This window comes from Helicoverpa zea, chromosome 24, assembly GCF_022581195.2.
Source record: "Helicoverpa zea isolate HzStark_Cry1AcR chromosome 24, ilHelZeax1.1, whole genome shotgun sequence".
NCBI lineage: Eukaryota > Metazoa > Arthropoda > Insecta > Lepidoptera > Noctuidae > Helicoverpa > Helicoverpa zea.
In genome coordinates, this window is record NC_061475.1 from 9,312,456 (window position 1) to 9,329,725 (window position 17,270).

Sequence of the window (17,270 nt, forward strand, 5' to 3'; positions counted from 1 at the left end):
AAGTAAAAGAAGCTAGTGAAGAGTAATCTCACATCCACCATTGACATAAGTCCACAGAGCACACCACAGAGGCATAAGTCTCTAATACGGAGCTGATGAACTGCATGCACTGCAAATGCGGGCGTGCAACACCTCCTAGTACCAGGCTTGGACCTTGTGAAGTAATTTTTCAAATCAAAATGCCAAAACATGGTCCTACGTGAGGTATATCATCATCCTCCGAGCTTTATTCCCAACTATGTTGGAGTCGGCTTCCAGTCTAACCGGATTCAGCTGAGTACCCAGTGCTTTACAAGAACCTGACCTCCTCAACCCAGTTACCCGGGCAACCCGATACCCCTTGGTTGGACTGGTGTCAGACTTACTGGCTTCCTACGGGAGACACAATGGAATTCTTAATTGATATTGGCAATTTTCTTACTGTTTACAACGAGTAAATATTACTAGACTAGACGCTAGACTAGAGAAAGTAAGCACCTTAGATAATACGTAAGTAAGTGTAGTGTGTCTTATGTAAGTGTTTCTAAGAATACAATAGGAGAAAATGGCAGTCGTGATAACAACGATAGAATACAGCTCTTATTTCAAGTTGTTTATATTGTGTCATATCTTTGTCTGCAGTGCAATAAATAATTATGTTTTATTCCTCTTTCATTTCTCATCGAGACATCACAAAAAGGTAGGACATAAATGGTTGAAAAAAATAGAAAATCAATCATTTTTTTTTGAGAAAATTATATTTGTACAATTTCGATAAAATTAAATATCATGTACTCATAATAATGCAGTTTAACACTGATGTGTAACAATGTTTTTTTTCTTTAAATAATTAACAAGTTCACCAAACAACTCTTTTTATTTAATATTTCCCAATTTAGTAAATATAGTATTTTAAATGCCTTATATTAAAACTTATACTAATAATCTCTTTTAATTCATAACTGTGATAAACAATAAATCTACTCTTAAACTATTATGGCCTTACTACAAAAACTTTAACCACTGTTTTACACTTGTCTAAAAAAAATGTGGCTCTAAAATGAACCATATGTCAACGTCATAATTTGTCATTTTTTTAGACAAGTCTTAAACTGACGTTAAAAAGTTTTTGTGGTAAGACGGTTAGCCTTTATTATTGTTAGTCTTTTTCCTGAAAGACGAGGATCGTTCTAGATGGAAGCCGGAGACAGTTTCACTGAAGGTGCCAGGAGTACTGGGAGTGGGAGGTGGGGTCTTCACTGGGGTAGAACTGGAACAACACAAAAATAATAATTTAACTTCCAAAGGACGTCAGAAAATTCTAACTGGTCATCAACTAGTAGACCTTTGGCTACTCCAAATATAATATGTCTACCGCTAGTCAGGCAGACGCAAATAATATATGCGTTATCTTCTTCTTGAACAGTTCATACGCTATTTACACAGACGCCAACCAAGTAATTCAACTAATGTTATTAGGCTAGCCCATTTAACTGCAACCAAGATAATCAATTAATAAGACAATCTAGAACCCATCCATTATTATGAGTACAATGGGTTATTTTTGCTGGATTTTCCCAAATAATCTCCCGTAAATACTCACGTCCTATAAATATCCCTGGCACAGCAGTAGGGAGTATCAACAGGCTCCAGAAGATCCAGCTTCTTGTGGTCTATCACATACTTCTGCTTGTGAGTGTCGTATCTGAAAACTCTTCAGTATTACTTCCCATGAATTCTTGGGGCTAGGCCGTTGGTGATTGTAGAGGTTTTGATATGAAAGGAGCATGATCTTGAGACGAAATATATGGATGTTTTGAAAAAGACATTCCTGAGCTACTTAAAGAAGGTAATGTGGATTGAAAGTTTAGAGATTGATGGAATAAATAACTAATAATTTTTGAAACTACAAAATGGATGAAATTCATACCCGCATAATGTACTCAAAGTAAAGTCAAAATCAAAGTCAAAGTCAAAATCATTTATTAAAATAGGCTAATACGATTAGCACTTTTTAACGTCAAGATTTTACAAGAATGACAGCACCCCCAAAACGCCCCCCTCTCACCACTTCCTAGTGTTATGGCTGGAAAGAAGAAGCGGTGAAGAACAAACTTCCCAGCAACACAGCTGTCTATGTATGACATGATAGTATGAGGGTATATTAGCTTTCCTACATGGTTGATGTCTTGTCGCTTGTTTGAGACAATGTCAACTCTGGTATATGTGTAAAAGCTAGTAGTAGCTAGTGCTAGTGAAAGCTATTGTTAGTTATTTAGGAGCTATTGTTATCCTAAACTGTACAATTAGAGAATTCTTAACGAAAAGTGACTCTTTTATCTTTTTCGCAGTGTTTACGCACGTTCTTTCCTATATTTCTATACCATGACTTTGTGTTCTGTTGCCTCACTCAACAATAATATTGCAACTGCACTCACTGCACGACCGGCGGGAAGCGGTACCCCCACGACACCTCCTTGGGCAGGTAGGATGTCTGGCTCTGTGTGAACGTGCCCATTGAGGCTGAAGCTCCTTTCAGGCTCACTGTTATCTCGTAGCTGTGGGAGAAGACATAAAAATAACGTGAGATTAACACGTCTATCTTCAAAGGGTAACTTATCATTTTAGATTCAAGACTGAACTACAAGAAAAAATCTACAATAAGCTAGTATTAAGGTATTCTGACTGCTTACTTATGGCCTTTCCCAATATTTTATCTGTTAATTTGCTTACTAGAAATAGAATTTTGATATCGGTTTCGTACACGTTATGTCGAATTCCTATATCTATTCCTATAGTACCTTAGCAAAACAACAGAGTGATAAAATATTGGGAACGATCGTTATTCGATAGTCGAACTATATCCAAACATTATCCTGACGGTATTCTTAAAATTTCTGTTTATTTGGAAAAAAACGCAGGACGTCAAATATCCGAATCTGTCAAGGTACATGTTTGCGAAAATTTTAGGTACGAGGTAGGTATGAGAGGAACTCTTAATAATTTTAAATAGAAAATGTACATAAAATCAAAATCCTCACCTATTATGAGCAATAAGTTCAGGAGTATACCCATACAGCGGGCTGGTGGCATCTATCACGTGCACCAACGTGACCGGCCACAACAGGAACTGCCGCTGCTGCAGCGTCAGACTGCGCGCGTAGTATCGTATCACTTCGCTTTCTTTAGTTCTGAAGCAGCAATGGATAGGGTTCAGCTTTAGATTTACGGGGATTGTTAGTGGAAGTAAATGTTTGTTAACGTGACCGGCCACAGCAGGAACTGCCGCTGCTGCAGCGTCAGACTACGCGCGTAGTAGCAGATCACCTCGCCTTCTTTAGTTCTGAAGCAGCAATGGATGGTGATTTACGGGATTTTTTACCTAAAGGTATTAAAGTATTTGTGCAATCGTTTTTGGTAAGTGGTGATAAAGTGTTTGTTAAATTGTTTTGGTATTTTTGCTATGTAGGGGACACTAAAGTTAATGCCAAAATTTTTACTCCGAAAATGCAAAACATGCTTAAGTATAAGGATAACTTCAGATATGAAGCTCGCCAACTCCTACCAATTATGAAAGAGTTCTAGCTGAAGATCGAACTCTATCAATGAAAGTGGAGTCAGTAACATTGTTTATAACTCACGGCTGAACCCATTGACGGATCATTGACGGACCCCCTGGAGACGGATCTAAAATACTTCTGTTTCCACCAGCAGGGTACAAGAAGTAGTTTTCTCGGGATGCATTTGTAACTGCATCACTGTACTGCAGTTAATAATACAACACCTGTAAGTATTAACGAAGTGCGCAGTGAACTCGGAGCTGATGATATGGTCGTAGTTGAGGTCCCACGCGCGCATCATCAGGCACAGCCGACCGTCACGCATGCTGATCTGTAATATAATTAATATTAGAATTCATGAAATTAAATATGTGGAGTATTATAGCGAGATATCAGAGATTGGAAAATACAAAGTGCTTAGTGTCGCCATCTAATGTTATTTTTCAAAATAAACTCTTGATTGATTCCTGACATTCTGCAAATAGTTTCATTACAGGTAGTTTATCTAGTCTGGGAATAAAACCAGAATAAAGAATTTGGCCCTTGAACCGCTTTTAGAGTAGGAGGAAGAAGTAAAAAGAGTTTAAACTTACAACAGCCTTTTTACTGAAGCCGACCCCATCTCTAGAGAGTTTCTCTGGTCTTGTCAGTTTCGCGTAAACCACACACGTTAGTACGCCAGATAGACCGGTGCCCAGGATCAGCTGCAAGTGATGTAAATAAGATGATACAAATACAAAGTGTAGGTATTTAAAAAAAAGAAACAGAATAGGCAAGGAACGAGATTGATAGTAAAAAGAAATTAGCAGCGCCATCTCTTGGTCGTACTAAAAACAAAAATGTAGATGGCGCTGACACCAGCTTTCTAATGTAAACATGTAGTTTCGATTCCCACAAACTAGATGGCGCCTCTTGTATAACAATATAACTTAATTTGTTGACAATAATTTACTCAGCTGTGACATAATTACTAACACGATTTTCTATTATTTTAGTTAACAATGGTTAACCTTCAAGACAGTAAATATGTATTGTAATATAAATATAAGTATGTAACTGGTTAAGATTTACCTACTTCCTACGTTCTTGTCTATGTCATTTAACTTGTAGGATAAGAAACTACAATTTCACCAGTAGACTTATTAAATAAATATGATTAGTAAACAAGATAGATAGTACTGGAGTACACATCTACAGAAATAAATATACATGTCGGAGACTGTCAATAGTACGGACACTAAACGTCACGCAAGCGCGCCCTCTGGTGGCGTTTCCGGTGAAACAACATTTTGGCGCGCTTGGCAGAGTAGTGGCGGTCAGCGTGGCGTCCGCATAGCTCAGTCTTGATCGAGTCTTGATCGAGTCTTGGTCGAGGCTTCGTCGAGTCGTCGCGTTACTGCCTTTCGTTACGTGTAGTGTACCCAGTGTTATTGCTTAGCGTTGTAGTACCTAAACTTATTGTAGTCTTGTGATTTTTGTATTGTAATGGTTCTTCTAACCTAACAGAGAGACATGTGTTGCTGGGGAGTTTGTTCCGCCACTTCTTCTCCCCAGCCAAAACACATAGGAAGTGGCGAAGGGCGGGCGTTTTGGGGGCTGTCTTTTGTTCTGACTAATTTGAATAAACGTTTGAGTTTTTGAGTTTGTTTGAGTTTTGAGTTTCTTTGAATTATCTCTTTGCTTGATTACCCTAACTGATGTCGGACGATAGTGCCATCCTGATGACGCCTCCGACATCAGAAGTGGGATGTAATCCGAATGCCCACAGTGTCACGTGTTCAAAATGTGAACGTGTTCAAAGATTGTAGTGGTGAAAATTGCAACGCCAGATACGATACTGCTATCACATTGAATCGATCCATGTAAGCACAAGGAAGAATCCTGGGTGGTTATTCGGTGGAATGGTTATTTGGGTGTGCCTGTCAGACGCCGGATAGAGGTTGCCTTGAAGGGCAAGTCGGCTATCAGACTCCGGATAGAGGATGTCTTGAATCGTAGATGTCAGACGCCGGATAGAGGTTGTCTTAAAATGGTGACTATCAGACTCCGGATAGAGGATGTCTTGAGTCGTTGTTGTCAGACGCCAGATAGAGGTTGTCTTGAAATGGTGACTATCAGACTCCGGGTAGAGGATGTCTTGAGTCGCAGATGTCAGACGCCGGATAGAGGTTGTCTTGAAATGGTGACTATCAGACTCCGGATAGAGGATGTCTTGAGTCGTAGATGTCAAGACGCCGGATAGAGGTTGTCTTGAAATGGTGACTATCAGACTCCGGATAGAGGATGTCTTGAGTCGTTGTTGTCAGACGCCGGATAGAGGTTGTCTTGAAATGGTGACTATCAGACTCCGGATAGAGGATGTCTTGAGTCATCGCTATCAGACGCCGGAGAAAGGTTGTCTTGACGGAAATTGTTGAATTGAGCTTAGTTTTTGACTTTTGTTAGTAAGGTTTGCTATGTGAATTTTGCTAGTGTGTATTTAACGATGTAAGTGGACTTTGAATCATTTGGTTAAAAAAAAAATGGAACGTTGATAATTTCAAATGGAGGTTGTAGTAGAAGATTTATTAAGAATTTCAGCGAAGGCAGAAGTATGGTAACCACGGTTATGGTAATGGTATCGTTTTCCATTGTTACATGTCAAGCTAGTTATTGAGGGTATGCTAGAAAATTAACTGAATCTGTCTTTTTTTCATGTTTCAACAATGACGGTGGTTATTGTGCAATATGGCGACAAAATTACTGCGGAGCATCCCAGCTGCCAGGAGCCTGACGTGTCATCGTGAGTTCGGAGTGTTGGTGCTCGTGCATCTACGTGGCTTCACGTCTGCAAAAGCCTCGCTCTACTGCGCACTATAGCGATGTGCGCATCGTCACGCACGTTGAGTGAGACCGATCAATTTTTGGTTTATTTTTGTGTTTATTTGTCATATGAAATTTATAAACTTGAGAGGCAGTCTCAGTCTCGCTGATTAGTGTTGGTTATGAACCACTTGGTTTCAAGGAGCATTCATTGTCACAAGGATCCTTATGAAGCTGCTGTTAGGTTTGTTTTGATCCGAATGTGTCAAAGAGCTGACATAATGTTGACGTGACCTTCATGAATTGCATGGTTGGGAAAATCGTCAGTCAGTGAAATTAGATTTATGCCATGATAGCAATATTGTCATCGTTGTTATGAAAAAGTTGTGATAAAATTAACCGATTTGCGTTTTCTTTTGCATGTGATAATCCCGTGAGCCTCTCCTGCTTCGAGTGAAAGGAGTCTAGTCTGCTAGTTCGTCGCTGTGTCCGCGAGCGCGACCCCTGGCTTCTACTGCGTGCCGGATTTTCGCATGAACATACACGAGACGCTATGCACAGAGATGTTAAGAGACGCCTGCATGATAAACATGGTGAGATCAATCCAATTTTATTGTGGCTTGTCATTGTACATTGTAATGTTTGACTGACTCGTTGGCCTAGTGGTCGCAAGCGTGACTGCTATACACGAGGTCTTGGGTTCGATTCCCAGGTCGGGACGAAATCGCTTTGAGTTTGAGAAACTTTCACAAAGCAGCCCTTAGTCTGGATATTGGTGATTGATTCACTCGTGCATCGGAGAGCACGTAAATGTGTGTATGCTTGTGTGTTGCGCTTCAATCACAGGGTTGATTGACTGTTAAGTTGGAAGTCACAGAGATGACTGCCGTTGAACACTTGTCACAGGGATGACTGAAATGTGTATCTTACGTTTGGTCACAGGGATGACCTGGTTTCTGTTTGTCAATTAAAATTAACTCAAATTAGAATATTTCTGTTTTGCGTCATTTAATCGAATTGTGCATCAGACTATAGATTTTTGGTAAGGTGTTACGTTCACCTACTCGGTAATTTCATTGCGCTAAGTGTAAGTAAGTATCAATGATGGATACCGGGGTGACTTGGAAAAGACCCGTTGGCCTGTGTGATGGCATCGGGGTGACCAAGAAGAGACCTGTGTAAAGTCTGCGGTACTGTTGTTTTTATTGTGTTAAGCTGTACCTATGATGGGTATCGGGGTGACCTGGAAGAGACTCGTTGGCCTGTGTGACGGCATCGGGGTGACCAGGAAGAGACCCGTATACATCTGTGGTTGGTACAGTTGGTGTCATGTCACTGTGGTTGTGGTCCCTAGGAGGCCAGGATGGGCTGAGAGCTCGGCTAAGGGACAGACGGTTATGTGAAGCCTATCGAGTAGAAGGCGTTGATGTGAATGACAACCGTAGCTGTAATGATTTTGTAATATTACAAGTTGAGTCTGACTAGCAATTTGATCTTTCTTTGATTTCGTGTTTAGCATTTAATGTAACTACATAGTTTATTCATTTAAATGGTGATTGCTATTCTTAAAACCCAACAACAAACATGTGTTTGGGTCTTACCATCGTGAAGGTTTGTTGCTGACCCATATGTTGTCAATATTTGATCGGTTGCCTAAGCACTTTCCATTTCTGACTTAACAGATAACATCTAAGGTGAACCGAGCCTGGAGAACAGGACGAGGTCTACTAGTCGAGCGGTGGGCGAGGTGCGCTACAGTTGCTGTTTGGAGCGTCATCCTCCTCCGGATTTGTCGTGGAGGCCGTATGAGTTGCGACAGGCCAGGACATCGCATGTCATCACACAAGGTGAAAGCATTCTATTTCATTGAAAATGTTTAAATTGGCCAGACAAACTTCACGATAACCAATTAGAAAATGTTGTAACTTTGAATTATTGAGCAGGTCCTATACTTGCCGGACAGAGGCAATGTGATATGTTGTGTGTGTTGAATTCGGGTACCGGATGGAGGTCCCGCTGGTTTTGCCGGATTGAGGCAATGAGTTGTTAGACGAGGTAGAGTTACGAACAGAGTACTGCATACTAAATTTGATCAAACGATTATTTTCTTTCTTTTCATTGATCATTTCCCAATTAAATGTAGAGTTTGATTTGTTGCTTGTGAGAGTTTAGTACTCGGTTGCTCCGGGTATAGCTTTTGAGAACTAGTTGTCACCTAGATTGTTTGTTAAAGACCTAATTGAGGCCATTTGAAGTTTGTTTCATTTCCTTGAGAGAAGTAAGAGCGTAAAACAAAGATCGAGAGTTACTGTTGTGGTCAGGAGTGGCCGAGGCTGTACTGTGCATACTGTGCTGTGTTTGTGTTGTTGCAGATTAAACGACCACGAGGACGTGGTCTACGCAGGATGGCCGTGTCGGAGACTGTCAATAGTACGGACACTAAACGTCACGCAAGCGCGCCCTCTGGTGGCGTTTCCGGTGAAACAACATTTTGGCGCGCTTGGCAGAGTAGTGGCGGTCAGCGTGGCGTCCGCATAGCTCAGTCTTGATCGAGTCTTGATCGAGTCTTGGTCGAGGCTTCGTCGAGTCGTCGCGTTACTGCCTTTCGTTACGTGTAGTGTACCCAGTGTTATTGCTTAGCGTTGTAGTACCTAAACTTATTGTAGTCTTGTGATTTTTGTATTGTAATGGTTCTTCTAACCTAACAGAGAGACATGTGTTGCTGGGGAGTTTGTTCCGCCACTTCTTCTCCCCAGCCAAAACACATAGGAAGTGGCGAAGGGCGGGCGTTTTGGGGGCTGTCTTTTGTTCTGACTAATTTGAATAAACGTTTGAGTTTTTGAGTTTGTTTGAGTTTTGAGTTTCTTTGAATTATCTCTTTGCTTGATTACCCTAACTGATGTCGGACGATAGTGCCATCCTGATGACGCCTCCGACATACATATCTTACCTGCATGATGAAAAGGAATATGGATTCCGGACACTCTTCATCTATAGCTCGATCTCCAAAACCAATTGTAGTCTGAAAAATATTATATTAACGTTAGTGAAGTATTTAAGGATTGATATAAACTGATGGCTAAGTAACATTTCAACAAAAGCAAGATATCTGGAGTCCAAACCACACTATTCTTCAGGCAATCATTTCATAGAAAACGCTGGTACTCAGCTGCATTTAGAAAAGCAGGAATACACAGTACATATATAACACAGTCGGGAAAAGTATGCCCATGGAAGTGTCATATTATAGCCAATCATAAAAGGACCCAGTTAAAGAACCTGGTCGTTATCCTCTTCAAAGATAGCAATTTCCCGATGGTCTCGCATATTGAAGTAAAGCAGGATGCGCCGCTCAATAGTCCTTGATTGCTACAATTTACTGTTTGGCGGTAAATGTGTAGACTAATTGAATTAAGCCGCTGGTGTGCTCAATTATGTGGTGCTTGGAAGTCGTGTGCTGATTGGAAATTGCAGTTTTTGTGGGACTAACTGTTGTATGACAGATGATTGTTTGAGAGTTTTGCGGATGGGATGTCGAATGATTGAACATACTGTTCATGCGATTGGTATTTTGGATATGGTATTTGTGAACAACTGCCCCTAGTTAATTATTACCTACCTTTATCTATTATTTACCATTACCCATTATTATATGTATATCAAAAGATATAAATATAAGGATCGTGAGACATCTACTCATCAGTGCAGTTTTATTGGAATCATCGTCGTTTGTTTTAACACTATGATGTCTATTAAGTCCAGTAAAATGCTTGCAACAAAAAAAGCAATACTTATTTTCAAGATTACAGCTTTAGGATATCCAAGTTCTACACTGATGACAATAAACCAACTAATTTTGTATCTCTCCCATAACAATGTTCAAAGATTATGGTTATTTTTAGGTCCTCCCACATTCCTACTTGCAAATTCGTGTACCATTAATCATAGGCCATTGTCAGCTAACCAGACACACCTTGAGACAATCGGATGGGCTTCCTCATTCTGCAGCTGATGGTGAATCTATTTCTACGTGATTGTCTATTTGGCGCCCACGTTGTGGGACAATTTGTCCACGACCAGCGATTTGGTGGTTTCAAGATTGTGAGTTATGGTTCCTTTGGTTTTTGGCTGTCGTGAAACCTAAATGTATTCTGTCTGTGTTTGTGTAACTGAAGACTACCTTGTATCTGATTGATGACATAAATTGGTCAATGCCGTAGCTGTTATGCTTGAGATTATTTAACTTGAATGTAGGTTAATTTTCTCATTGATAATGTAGCCAATGTTAGTATGCGGCTTGACAGCTGAACTTTCGTTAATCTACTTATGGCAAAACTATTGGAACGAGTTTTGGTAGAATAAGACACAAAGATTTAGTAGATTCTTTATACATTACACATTTTTTTCATACAAATTTTTTCTTGTATGAATTTGAACCCATATATTTGTGACTTCTTGAAACGTGAGTCTCACAATAATACCTCTGAATGGACTGCACGCGTTACCGGGAGGGTTTTGTGAACTAATCTTTGCAAACTACATCGATTACACACAAAGAAACTAATTCGTATTGCGACGCTGCACGTGATCCTGTGCTGCTAAGAATAAATCCTTTCTGTGTATCACGTGTGTCCTTTGACACTGTTGGTTTATCTGCTTTTATTGGTGGATCACTTTATTGTTAATAAACAAGCATACGCGGAAAAAATAACAACATATTTGCTGAAGCTGAAGAGGTCTTTGTGGTAGGTAAACTGTTTTTTAATACCCTGGGTACCTAAGCATAAATGATAAGCTTAACAAGCCCTTCAGTAAGACAGACAAATCGATCTACAAAAGGCTGACGGTAAAGACGTCGACTTATATGAAAAAGGATAAGAGATAGAAATCAGTGACTGTCAAATCGCGAAAGAGGTTCTGATATGACACAAATTCATTATCTGGGACTTATTGTTTCTCCAGTTTCTTATAACTTGTTCCTTTCAGCCCTTTAAAATGTGACACAAACATGCGTAGTGGGCGTTGAAGTAAATCCTCGCTAATGTGATAAACAGGCAATCTGGACTAATCTGATAGCATGTCTGTCTGTCTGAGAACGAGGGCAACGCTTTGTGGCCCTAATGTTTTATTGTGGTCATTCTTGTTGTCTCGACTCAATGTGTGCAATTTACGAATTATTTTGAGCTGTCTCGTAGGTATTTGACGTAGGTTTTTACGAAGTTTAGAGTACCTATCAACGTCTGGACTTAGTAGGTATGGTAATAATACAGTGTAATAAGTGAATGATCCTTGAGATAAAACTAATTGATCTTTTAAGCTTGCAGAAGCTAGTTAAGCTACTATTGGGTTACACTCGCGTCCTGTGGGAACGACTTCTTGCACCACAATTAAAAGAAGCTTAAAGCAGCCTCGATGAATGAGCTATCTAACACTGGCCATGTCAAATACCTAAGTCCAGTAGCTCTAAGATGAAGCTAATATTAGTATAGATATAATTATTTCTCACCTGAGCTTCAACAGAAGCTAAGAATATAGTAACAAAATCCTTGCCGCCAGTCACACAGGTCCGCTTCGGCGGGTCAGGCTCGAAGTCATAATGTGCCAGGGCAGTGATGTACCAGAAGACTGCGAAGACCAGCCAGATGGCGAAGTGGACGACGATGGTGCCGATCACGATCCAGCGCCAGCGTAAGTTGATCTGTTGGGAGATGTGGTCAGGTGTGTGGAGATCTTTGGTTGGTTGATTGAGACTTACTTCTCATAAATGCACTACTGATAATATCTTTTGATTTTTCTTTCTATTGCCTATACCTAGTAGGTACAGTTACTATACGGTTGGTAGATAATGCTTACTGGTCGAAATATTGTAATTAGGTCTGTATCTAAGACAGATCTTAGGATATATTGTGACCAATAGAAAGCTTTTATCATAAAAACTGATGTCTTAGTCATCTCTTGGAGAACGCTTAGAAAGATCAAGAATTTGTTTAGGAAAAGACTAAAATCTTATCAAAATCTTTACAAAAATATGATCCTTTTATAATGCTAATGCAAAATATTAGGCACATGATGAAACGTACAGTCTGGTTAACGAGGTCAAGATTTCAGCTAAAGTATCAACACTTACCAGCGTATGAAAAGTATCGTTAAGCAGTCGGATCTTCTCGAAGGGCACGTTGGATATGAGCGCGACGTTCTCCATGCCAGTCTTGGAGACCAGCCGCTTGGGGTGCTCGCCGTACCCTGGGCGAGTGCGCTGAGGGTGTCTGAAACCACTTTGTGAGAAATAAACATATGGTTAGTTGGATCAGGATGTTGAAGTTGAAATAAAGAATGTTAGGCCCTATATTGTTAGGAGAATTTCTAGAAAAGTTTTGTGACGTAAAGAATCAAATTGAAAAGTACTGTTTTCACTAATAAAGTTACGTACAAAACCAAATTGTTTATGAGGTAATCACTGCATGTGTTTGTTTTCTTCGAAACTTTAATCACCAGAACACATACCCTTGACTTATTAAAAAGACATCAAACAAACGCCATCGAAACATCCAATATTATTGTCTGTTACAAGCATCAAACCTTGTCGCTGAAATGCTCAACAGGGAAGTTTTCATTAATACATTCCTTCTGAAATGTCGGACACACAAGCCTTCCAAATGTTTGCTTTACATTTAACACACTAACAGTCTGGTGACATCGACCTTAGTGCTAATCATTATAATCCAGCTAAAGTCGGATACGATAAGCTAGACAAACAAACCACTGTTAGGCACCTCGCCCAACTTGAATGATGGTGAGAAAATTAATTTACTAATTATTTTTTGTCATTTGTAACCCAAATCATCTGTCTGCTGGGGCTCTTCAATTGAATATAACCTCATAACTCACATACACATAAAGGTTTCTTGTACAAAGAACATAGTAGGGTTTAGTGAGTAACATTCTAGCATTCCCTTCTGTTTTACCCACAGCGAAAGAGGTCATTCCCATCAGAAAGAATTTATCTTCAAAGTGACCCCTAAAACCTACTTAATCTTCCAAACTCCTACAACTTTTCAAAATTCCTATGACGTCATCAAAATCATGAATCATATCACCATTTAATCTAAATTCCTATTTACTTCTCAGTCTATTACCACGGCTATTAAATGACAAACAGCAGTCAACAGTATTGTCACCTTTACCTGAAAGTGACGTCATACTAGCGTATCTTTGTGTAAACTGAACATTTCCTTAACATGTCGTAAGTTGTGATAATATTACTGCATGTTTGGGTAATAGGTTTTATCTATATTTATGTTAAATAATAATATAAACCCTTAAGATTTCATTGGCTTTTGACAAAGACTATTATGGCTTTTGGTCTAATGTCCATTTGCTTGAGGTTCTGGGTTTGATTCCCAGGTCGCGCAATGTTAAATTGTTTTTTATCTTACATGCAAAAACTTACTGTCTCGTGATGACAATAGATTCCCTCATATGTAATTCTATCCTCCTAAAATATATCGTTAAGTTGCATTTTATAGACAAATCTAGCACGAGTCTACGCTCTTATAAGGCTTTGCATGGATAGTAATTAAAAATAAAGAAATTATAGAGGCAAATGAAACTTACTTGTTGGGCAGGACTTTTTTCTTCTCAGGAGCTACATGGTTGAATGGTTTCATCACCTTCGGATTCCTCCGATCCAATGTCAACATACTCTGCTCATTTTTTGTCAAAAATCGATCGCTTTGCGTCAAACTTCGATCACTTCTCAAAACATTTCGATTATTTTCATGATGACGATTATGATTCATTTGTGGCAAGCTGTATTCATTTCTAGGCAAATGTCTATCGATTTTAGGTAAAACTCGATCACTTTTCGACATATCATTTCGAATAGGCACCATCTTCATATCACCTCTTTTAAAATCTAAGCTTGTCGTACTTTGTGTTATTATAATCTTTGGCAATTGTTTCGATAATTTTCTCAGTCTTTCGGATCTTGGTTCTGAAATGACTGAGTCTAGACTTTCATTGGACTTCTCATTTTCGAGTTTGAAGACTGTTTTTGGTTCTATCTCCTCATTTTCGACTTCAACTTTTTCTTGAATAGTGTCATAGTCAGGGTCTTCTACAGAATTTTCTTTTAAAATATTATCTTCAATGTAATTTTTGCTGTCTTTCAAATAGTTTAAGCATTCATCGTATAGTTGGTTTATTTGCTCGTATTCTACGTCTCTCGATTCGACTTCCATGTTTTTTTTTATACTTCCTGCTACGAAATATAAATCCAATTGAAATTGTACACACTATCAAGTGTGTCACTTTCTTCTTAAATCATTTCAATAATCTCACACACTTTTGAAAAATGATTTGCACAAAACTCACTGGTAATGACAAAATTCACTAACACTCACTTACTTTAATTTTTTTCCTCAAAATTTTTACTAAATTTACCCCAAAAAAGAGTGGCTTTCACGTAATTTTTCTCTTGTAACTGTGGTGATGTCGTAACGCCTGTCCTGCTATCTCTGTTATCTCGTTATCTCGCGCTAATTGTGAGCGCTGTAAGCACAAGATCTCGAGTGACCTTGCTCGGAGACCAACTGGGTTAGTCTGCTACGAAATTATCACAGTAGAGTCGTCAATTGATAAGATTTTGCTTGTGGTAAGTTGCAGTAATCCTACTGCAGCAAAGTTTTATGGGGACTTATTTAGGTAATATATGATTGATTTTGAGTTAAGTGATCAAAGTATACGTGGATCTATAGTAAAATTATATCAAATAAAACGATTTCTTATTCTTATTATGTTTGTTTACACGTTTTCTTCATTGCCTCGGAAATGTAATAACATTAAAACTAATTCAAATTAGCCATTATTACTTCAAGACAGTTACAGTTTAATTATCGAGTTACTGAAACAAAAAAAACTCTAATAACAAAATAATACTCAACTATATAACACCAATAATACATAATAAATTCAAAACCTCCTTATTCTGATTTATTTTATTTTTATTTATTTATTTCGGTTTACCAACAATCAATAAAATCTGATAAACTGAGAACCTCGATTTTTTTAAGTCAATTATATAATTCAACAAGTTTTCAGAATAGTCCACTACGGTACACAAAACCGTCTAAACTCCTCGCGGCGACGCACAAAGTGATTTATTATTCGCTATTTAACAACTGCTTGCATGTTTGTAGTATTTTGACAAAGTATTGTAAAGCTATTACCTCTACTGGGAGATTTTAATGTATTAGTTTTATTTACATTTATCGAACGCCGCAAAAGATATTTAAAAAATCGTAGCACAATAGTTATACCTACTTATCTCTAATTATCGAAACAGTTTGTCAAGCAAGCAGTCATTTTGTTCAATTATTTAAAATTTCTGAAAAAGCTGAAAAGAGCAAAAAGAATCAAAGGACAGGAGGAAGGAAAATAATATGAAACCGGTAATTTACCGGTTTTTACGTTTTTCTGATAAAATATAGCAATTGTTCATTTAACGTCAAATCTTTGTTATATGTAGCCTGAATATAATGTAATATTGCATACATTACGTATTGTAAGAGTGTTAAAGTTGCTGTTTTTTAGGAAAGTAAACTTGTGTGTCCTTAACTATCTCTAGGTTAGATACAAATCTTCTTTCTCATTTTAATTTATAAAATCTAAACAAATTGTATTCATTCGGTTATTCTGTTTTTCCTCATAGCTGTCAGCTCATACTTGGTACAAATGTAGCTAATGCTTATTTTACCTTCTCTATGACCTTACTGAGCAAGGGCTGTTACTTCACCACCATGCGGCAGCTCTGAGGACACGGTGGAGCACACAGTCCAGGTGTGCACTGCCTGGGAAGGGTACCGCCGTGTTGTCGTCGAGGCAATAGGCAGCGGCGACCTTTCGCGTCCTTCCCTGGTTCAAGCCATGGTCCGGAGCTTGAGGGAATGGGAAGCCGTCGCCTCCTTCTGCGAAGCAGTCATGCTCGAGAAGGAGACGGTGGAGCGACTGCTAGTAGCACCTCTCATCCCAGCCGCTGTAGTGAACCAGGAAGACACCACGGGCGCCAAGGGTCGAGAGACGACTCCCGGCCACTAGGCGTCGGTCTGTGGGCGGTGAGTTCGGGTGGCTCATCGTTCCACCGTCTGCATAGACAACAGACCCGTGTCAGCGGCGCGCGTTGTTCCACAGGCTCCTCAGGGAGATGTCAGCAAACCCAGTGGGGCCCAGCAGGGCCAAGGACTGTCGGGGCCGCGGGATTGTTCGAAAGAGTTACCGCGACCCTGGTCCATAAAACGCCTACTAAAAAACATGGGTTTTAGTCAGAAAGAGTCTGTCATGTGATGATTTACCATAAAAAAGGGCTTTCACTTCAATGAAAAATATATTTTTTTACGGTAATTCTTAGCGTTTATCCCGTCTCGTGACGGGGTCGGCTTTCCGTATCTTCCTTCTTCCACTTCGCTCTATCCTCCTGAATAGACATCTTCCTCTTCCAGTTCGCAGATTTTCATGTCATTCATTACTCAACCACCACGGTTTCGGCCTGCCTTTGCGCCTTTGACCGGGTATATTGAGATTGAGTATCACATTCACACTGCCGATGTCACTCCTTTTTACATGTCCGTACCATCGCAGCCGTTTCTCTTGCATTTTGTCGGCGACATCGCGTACGGATGGTACTGACATGTTTTTTGTTACGGCCCACGTCACAAAAAACGTTTACCACCTTATACTTTGCATATTTATTTAGTTTTTGCTTTAAGACTACCCAATCTTATTGTTATAATATTACATAAAAAAAAATTACAAAAATTACCGTTTTACCGGTTTACCGGTAAAAATATTTTTATTACCGAATTTTTACCGGTAATTTTTGTTTTACCGGAATTGCACGCCCTAGTTAAAATTGTTTCGCAAACAAAGAAGAAG

General features: G+C 39.2%; 1 protein-coding gene across 2 annotated transcripts; it reads right to left on the reverse strand.

The window, feature by feature from the left end:
• Nucleotides 1-718: 718 nt before the first annotated feature.
• LOC124642406 (ATP-sensitive inward rectifier potassium channel 11-like) lies at nucleotides 719-14,916 on the reverse strand. Of its 2 annotated transcripts, none has more exons than XM_047180811.1 (11): nucleotides 13,956-14,916; nucleotides 12,469-12,616; nucleotides 11,848-12,039; nucleotides 9,292-9,363; nucleotides 4,133-4,243; nucleotides 3,764-3,870; nucleotides 3,021-3,170; nucleotides 2,418-2,537; nucleotides 1,583-1,684; nucleotides 1,126-1,249; nucleotides 719-976 (listed from the first exon to the last, which is right to left on the reverse strand). In XM_047180811.1, exons 1-11 carry the CDS (start codon nucleotides 14,579-14,581, stop codon nucleotides 974-976), a joined length of 1,755 nt encoding a protein of 584 aa, XP_047036767.1. In that variant the 5' UTR covers nucleotides 14,582-14,916; the 3' UTR covers nucleotides 719-973. The 2 variants fall into 2 exon arrangements, with proteins under 2 accessions (XP_047036767.1, XP_047036766.1); XM_047180810.1 differs by having other exon boundaries at nucleotides 1,583-1,693.
• Nucleotides 14,917-17,270: the final 2,354 nt, after the last annotated feature.